At 32.3% G+C, this 8,372-nt stretch overlaps 1 protein-coding gene across 12 annotated transcripts in view; it reads right to left on the reverse strand.

Annotated features, from left to right (window-relative positions):
• The window catches only part of LOC106457632 (serine/arginine repetitive matrix protein 2-like), a 117,649-nt gene extending 109,991 nt beyond the window's left edge, over window positions 1-7,658 (reverse strand). For all 12 annotated transcript variants that reach the window (XR_002610220.1, XR_002610218.1, XR_002610217.1 and 9 more), the window contains exon 1: window positions 6,511-7,658. Coding sequence is in view for 8 of the 12 variants with exons in the window: in XM_022383624.1 (XP_022239332.1) it covers window positions 6,511-7,080 (570 nt within the window). In the remaining 4 variants the exon portion in view is untranslated. The remainder of the gene's footprint in view (window positions 1-6,510) is intronic.
• Between the last annotated feature and the right edge of the window lie 714 nt (window positions 7,659-8,372).

An 8,372-nucleotide genomic window follows, 5' to 3' on the forward strand; every position in this document is an offset into this window, starting at 1 on the left:
CTTTATAATGTCCAGATAGTTATCAAATGTTTCTTAAGAAAAAAAACTTTATTATTGTATCTAATATTTTCAGTAATGAATCTCTGTACGGGTTCGGTAGATTTGACAAATCTCGCAACCAACAGAAAAAATTAGAAAATAAATATAAATTATGCCTCTTTCATTCTAGAATAACAAGAAAACATAAATGTTTACACTAAATAGCTTAAATCTCATAACATTATACATGTATATATATATATATTTACTATTTTTATTTTACTGACCTTTCAGCCAAGCCTGGCTAACAATACAGAAGTTACATTGATGCAGCTCACGTGCACTCATGTTACTGTATCAAATAACATAAAACTGACCTTTGATCTGTACTAAGTGACCTGTCTTAGCTCTGTTATAGTAGACTAGTATTTTGTAAAATACAGTCTCATTTCAATTATAATACATTATATATGTATATAGCTTATTGCTAATTTGAAATAAGTTCTTAAACTTATTTTTCTTAGAACATAGAACAGTAAATAAAGAAGTAAAGCAAACAATTATCTCTTCTAGTTACGATCTTTGTACTCGGTTGATGCTTGACGTAGATTGCTAAGCTTTTAAAAATTTTGCACACGGAGGATATGAAACAAAATTTTTTTAGGTTTTATATATACATTTGAATAACTAAAAAATCATAAATTATTACATCAATATCATAGAATTAAACTATAATTTATCAAGCTCAGTAACCAAGCTGTATTTAAGTCTAAAAAATTATGAAATTTTGAACAGACTAAAGCCACAGCCTACCTCCTTGAAATCTTGGTTCGAAAGAAAGAGATGGTATCCAAACATGTTAAAACGGCTGAGAAAGCCACTAGGGAGACATTCTGAGCTTTTGATTGGTTATTCATGTCATATATATAGAAGTAAGTGTGTATAAGGAAGAATTTCCAAAAATGGAAAGAGGTGGTTGGGGTGCCACTGTGTTTGATTTAATACATGAGCAAATCTTAGTAAATTGAAAAGATAAGAGGCTCTTATTTTATATTTTAGCTTGTAATTTGAGTTCCTAATTCGTATGAAACTGCAGACTTAGTATTTTGACATCACAAACATCTAATTTGAACCAATGCTGCATTCAACATACCACGTCACACACAAAAATCGATGTTTAACTGTTCTTTTTAAATATTTATTTTTAAATTAAGAATTTGAGTAATATATAATACTAAAATTTGAATTATAATCTACAGTTTGATACCAAACTTATTGACATCAATTCATGAAATAGTAGTTCAATAAAATTTTGGATGTGTGTCAAGAAACGTGATGACATAGCCTTTCACCCATCTGGAAAGGGTTAAAGAGAATGATGAATATTGTATATGTATTGTTTTTTCCCAAATTATTGCATTCAATTATTTCTTAAGATTTCCTCAATTTCAAACTGAGAATTTCATCTTAAAATGAACTGGAAACCATGTGGGTCAATAAAACTTGTATATATTTGAAGGTGATGTTCTGCCTATAAGTTTTTCTGTAGGATAGCATATACCTGCTTATAAACAATATTTAAAACAGTTTTATGGAATTATTTTACTTATTATCAAGAATGCTGTCATGCATATCTGTCATCAAGGGGTATGATGATTACAAGTAAAATCGTGAACCAGTTTTTTAAATGTTATATTCATTTGAAATCTGAAAGAAAATACTATAAAGAACACAAAGAGACAATTAATGTTAATAATATACATCACAGTACTGTATTTAGTCCCAACCATCCATTAAAAATATTTAGTTATAGGGTCCAAATTATAATTCTATTTAAGGCACATTGTGCTGGTATATTAAAAGTAACAATTACAAAAAGCACAATAATTAGTAAAATGATTTAATATAACTTACAGCCAACTAGTTTTGGTAAACGTGTTACCATCATCAGGGCAAAATTCTAGTGTCTGTTAAGTAAGAATTTAGTTCCAACCATTAATGGACAAGTTCATTTTTGAAAAACAAGATCAAGAGATAGAGGGTTAGACGTGCTAGAATATTTAAGATAAACAGGTCTTCCAGTAGGACATGTTGATTGGCCCATCATCTCTGTTTATACATAGAGTTTGTTTTTGATTATGCAAATACTTTTTCTCAAGTTTCTGCATTTTTTGGTAAAAACTAGAATATCCCTCTGATTCATCACAATTTGCCGAAAACTGACAAATGTGATTGGAATGCACATCACTAAATACAAATGCTAGGGACTACTACTGTACAATGCTGCTACTGATTGAGGATTTCAGTACAGTGCATTGAAAACTTTACGACTGCAATATACTACCATCAGAAAATTAAACTATCACAAAAACCCAATTTTAGTACCCCAAACAACAGGAATTTTCAGTAACACAGTCCAATATAAGCATATAATTTGTCAGTAATGCAAATTACTTTTCACTATCACCTCAATATCAAGGTTACTACTTATGTAGATGAGGGTATGGGTATAGGTAGATTTGGTATATCTGGATTTTAAGAAGTATTTGACAAAGTGCCACATAAAAGGCTTGTAAAAAAAAATATCTCTATAGATGTGGGGGATAAGTTATCTAATTTGATAGAAGAGTGGATGGAAAGAAGAAAGGAGTAGGTTGTTACAAATGGAGTTCAGTCAAACTGGATTAATGTGACAAGTGGGGTACCTCACAGCTTAGTCTTACGATTCTTGCTCTTTTTGATATACATCAATGACATAAATGAAGGTATGGTCAATAAATTACTTAAATTTGCAGCTGATATTAAGGTCTTGGGTGTTGCTTGTTGTGAAGAGGATGCTGCTGATTTACAAAAGTATTTAGATCATGTAGCAAGTTAGGCAAATAAATGGCAGATGTGTTTTAACTATGACAAATGCAAGATAATGCACTTGGGTTATCATAACTTGAATAGTAAGTATAATTTGGGTGGGAATAACCTTAACAGTGTAATGAAGGAAAGGGATCTTGGTATAATAGTCGATCAGTCTCTAAAGCCATCCAAACAGTGTGCTGTTGCTAGTAGTAGGGCAAATAGAATTTTAGATTGTATCCAGAGAATCATTGAATACAAGTCTAAAGAAGTTATAATTTAATTGTATAGGTCACTGGTTAAGCCACATTTGGAATATGTGTTCAGTATTGGGCTCCTTACCTTAGGAAAAACATTGAGTTGTTGGAAAGAGTTCAGAGAAGGGTTACTAGAATGGTGCCTGGGATGAAGGGATTGTTGTATGAGGAGAGGCTGAAATCTCTCAAATCTGATTGAGGTGTTTAAGATTGTAAAGGGGATTGATAGTGTTGATGCATCATATTTTTTCATATTTAACAGTGAGAATAGTAAGACTAGGGTGGACACAAATACAAAATTTGGCAGGAGTCATCTTTAGCTAAGACAGTTTCATTTTTCAAACAAGGTGGTTAGCCTTTAGAATTATTTGCCTTTGGATATTGTGGAAGCAGTAAATTTAAGTGAGTTTAAGAGAAACTTGATAACTATATGAATGATAAGGGCTGGCTTTAAGGTTGTTTTTTTAATTCAAATATTTAATAATTTAGTTTAGAGGTTGAGATAACTAAGATGGACCTACGAGTCCCTTGTTGTACCAAAACATTATGTTATGTTAAAATAGCACAACTCTGACTATTAGAAAAAACTGGAAATAGATCAGATTAAGTGAACACCAAGAAATGTAAACTGTTGTCATCCATCATTAATGCACATATAGTTCTTGTAACAGTTAAAGATTTAAAAAACACAAATTATTCTCACCTTTGCACATGCCATCTCACTACTTTTTAATCCAAATTTCAAAGAGACTATGAAACTCAAGTGTTTTCAAATAGTTGTCATTATTATTCTTCAGGGGTGAAAATGGTAAATGTTAGAGAGTGTGAGGTAACAAATACAAAAAAAAGGTACACATGTGAGCAGAAAGTGTTTGTCAAGGTAGCCTTGAAATTTTCACTGCCTATTGTCACACTCTTCTTCAATCAGAATTAGTCAGTTTTCTTTGCTAACTTGACAAACACTTCTGGCTTGAGTGATGAGTACTTGTTTTTCATATCTATTGCCCCACACTCTTTGACCTTTACCATTTTCAGTCCTGAAGAAGAACAAACAAGTAATTGAAAGCGCCAAAGTTTCTGTGTCATTTGTAATCCACTTGACATTATTTTATGGTCCTTGTGATAACTTTATTTCTTTATTCATAACAACTTTTTTCAGTAATTATACAATGTCGTATGACATGCCATATACCATTAGGAAAAACTTGACTATCCTTCTGATTCATAACAGTTTGCCAAAAACTGACAAATGTGATTGGAATGCACATCACTAAATACGAATGCTATGGACTACTATCGTACAATGCTGCTACTGATTGAAGAATTAACTACTATGCAATGAAAACTTTACCACTGCAATATATTACCATCAGTAAATTCAACTCTCACAAAATCCCAATTTTAGTATCCCAAACAGCATGAATTTTCAGTAACACAGTCCAATATAAGCATTTCATTTGTCAGTAATGCAAATTACTTTTCACTACCACCATAACATCAAGAAACTGCTGACTTAAATATATGTAAAATCAGCATATTTCCCATTTTATGGGTAACGTTTTCTAGAGATCATGAAACTGAGATAAACACAATGGTGTGGCTTGTCATCAGTAAAAATGAGGGATATATGAGCAATGGGGTTAGATTTCAAAGTCTTTTTACAAAACCTTCTGATAAAATCCACTGATATTCCATACTTACAATATTGATTTTTTTTATAAAATGTGAAGACTTTCCAGGATTTTCATGACTTGTGCAAACCCTGCCATTTACTCTTTCAAAGTTGTCCTTGCACAATCAACCTTAAGAAAAGCAAAAACTGAAACACGCCCTTTATTTTTTAGAAAATCAACAAATCCCATATTAAAGACCACAACTCATTCCATAAGCCAATCACTCTGTTAGACAAAAACTGTCATAACTGAAGTATAGCCTATCTTTTTCAAATCTCCAACTTTTTTCCAATTGTTACAAAATACAGCAGAAACAAATTAGGATTTTTTGGCAATTTTAACCATCAGGTTTATTAACTGCTTACATTCATTTGAGTATTTTTACTTGAGTTGAATAGCTGGAATAATCAAAAACAATAATAATCACATACTAATTTTGATTAGTTGATTATTTTAGCCAATGCTTCACTATTGTGGCTTCATCATTTTTTCTAACTTATTGTCAAAATATCTAAATCCCTCCAATATGTATTAGGAATTCTGAAAACAAAATATTTCCATTAGATGATTATTTACATAAGTTATGATAATTGTTTCAACTAAACAGCCTTGAATTAATTGAAAATAATAATGAGAACTCATAATGGCAATATTTTGATTACTTGGTTAGTTGGAATAATCTAAAACACTTATAATTGGAAACCCTGATTTCGATCAGTTGATTATTTTCATGACACTAATTGATGTAATCAAAACTCATAGGTAATTAATTATGTTGATTGTGTTCATTACCCAGTTCAAGAACAAAATAATTCCTAACAAATGAAGTATAGGTTTAAAATTACTTTTCCTCGAGAACAGGTATGCCAAAACTAAATGGTCTTTTGTTGTTAACAGAGACATTGCTAAGTACTTAAAAGATTTGGAGCTCGGGCCCATAGGTGTGGAAATTTTTCGCGTTTCAGTATGATATCGATCATGGTTTTCTATTCTGATTTTTCAAGACACCAACTGGGGATTCAAGGAACGAGCCTCGTGTGCCAATGCTTAGCAATGCCTCTGGTGGTTAATATGTTTATTTAAGAGCTGAAAAGGCTACAAATTGTACAAGACTCTATCCTTGAGACTCTGCAGCAATTCTTTACTTCCTAAATACATTCAACTATTTTGACCTCCCATTACAAACAGCACAGGCCCAATAAGCATTAGTGATTGTTGTGTTCTTCAAATTCTGCTTCTACTAGTTCTAGTTTTATCTGTACTCCACTATAAAACTATATAACTGCTTATTTAATTTGAGATTGCCCTACTTCACACACACTTCATAATCTCCCCCTTTCTCACATTATATAACAGCCAGTTTCAAATCTCTTTGAGTTTGATACTATTACCTGTGTTGCAATTCCTTAGCACAGATCTCTTAGCCTCAACACAATGCACAAAAAAATACAAAACACTTAAATTACTACAGCAGAATAACTTAAGTTTTAGCAAAATATTACTCAATTTTAAAACTAAATTTAATAATATAATCTTATGTACTTGAAGTTCTTGCTATTGTTTGTTAAGTACAACTTTGTCTAATTATCCTTGAAACTGATTAAAATTTCTGTACAGTTTATGCTGTCCTCAAAATATATATCTATATCTTTATTCTTAGTCCACCAATACTTTCTAATGTAACCAATTTCTAAAAATTATACTGCATATATTGATAATAAAGTTACAAAACATTTGTTAGCTACAATCACCTCTTGATATTTTCTTTCTTCTGGTGAAGACTGTAACCTACTCCTTGGAGGATGTTCAGGTGTGCGATCCACTTCCTTTTCCCTTGATCTCTTACTTCTAGATGGTGAGGGTGGAGTATAACTTTGACAATAAGATGGAGAACGATTGCGATGATAGGATAATGGAGGAGATTGACTTCGGCGTTGTGGTGAAGAACGACTTCTATTATAGGAGGGAGAATGACTTCTACCATGGGATGATTGAGGAGAACGACTCCTGTGGTGGGAAGGAGAACGTGAATAGGACCTAGTTCTTGAACGTTTGTGAGAGTAATGAATACGGCTATCTCTACTGTGACTACGTGATCGAGACCGAGATCTACTTCGTGAGTATGAGCGCTTCCTATCATGTCTTCTTCTTGAACTTTCATATCTTTCTTTACCATGCTTATAATATTTATCTTCATAACCATGAGACTTATAATGCTCCTTTCCTCGACCTCTTCCCCTTGCATAAAACCCCCTAGCTCTAGGTGGCCTGTTTCTCCCTCTTCCTCTAGATCTACTATAATAAAAATCTCGTGATGACATGGCTTTTTTTGGGGGATGGGTGGGCTTCCAATGAAACAAACAATTACAAGCTCAATTCAAATGTTTCACTGTAACTGTGAAATGAAATTAAAATTAAAGCACCACAGACACAATGTGGTTTGTCTATCGAATGTAAATCACCTTACTGTAAAAATAGTACTGTTTGCAAATTGTAGTGAGATACTTCTCGATGTTACATTTACAGTATTACTATTAATAGTATTAGATTTGCATCAAATAAAACTGTTTGCTAATGTCAGTTATGACAATAAACATCTAGTATCAACTAAAACTCACTGGCCAAAGTACACTTTTTTACTTTTGAAACTTTGGTACAATAACAAAGCTGAGCCAACTTGCTGCAACAGTGCAGGTTAACATTGTTCGTACTAGTCAATCGTAATACAGAGCTACACTTTTCCACATCTTCGGCTTAGAAATATAATGCTAAAATAAATCTAACGAACTTCTTTCGAATCATTCATGCATTATTGTATTCCAAATTAATAATTGTAATTTATCCCATCTCAACATAGGATTATCCTTTTGTTCAATAACCACAATTCTCCGCATCGCAATGGGATGTACGATTGCGCTACAACTAATTTTCGCATAAACACTCCAACAGAGGGCCATTTCTTATGCAGATAAATTTCAAATTTTGAAGACGTAGTGGTGATGAAACTATAAAGAACATTATTAAAACATGTTCCACATAATTGATTATAAACAGATGTCATGACATTTATTTCCTACCTTAAATATTATGCATAAATGTAAGAAAATACATTTTGCCCTTTAACTTTGAATATATCCAAGCCATAAAAATTACGTTTGTTACGACATCGGAAGTCACGTGACTCTGGTAACACGTAATGAGTATCTAGAAAGATCGAGGAATATGTTGAACGTCATAGCATTTGCTAGATACGCCCTCTATTTAGTATATATAAGACCGGCGAGAACTGACGACAGAGATAGATAGATAATTGCAGACAGATAAAGACGGACAATTGAGTCAATCGCGGTTGTAAGAAAAGTGCGTGAAACGTTCGTTGTGAATTATAGCGTATGTTTAAGTAAAGTGACTGTGGAAATTAAGTGTATTGCAAATTGTATTGAGAAAAAATAAACTAGTTTTAATTAAAAAAGGACTTGTATCGCTCAAGTTTCTGGGAAAGAATTTCTATGGAAAGTTAGCAAACGAACAGAGACGTAACAAATTGGTGTCAGAGAGTGGGACGGAAAAAAAAAGGAAAATAGAAACAAGAGGTGGCAAATCAAACTAAAGC

Source organism: Limulus polyphemus, unplaced genomic scaffold, assembly GCF_000517525.1.
Source record: "Limulus polyphemus unplaced genomic scaffold, Limulus_polyphemus-2.1.2 Scaffold353, whole genome shotgun sequence".
NCBI lineage: Eukaryota > Metazoa > Arthropoda > Merostomata > Xiphosura > Limulidae > Limulus > Limulus polyphemus.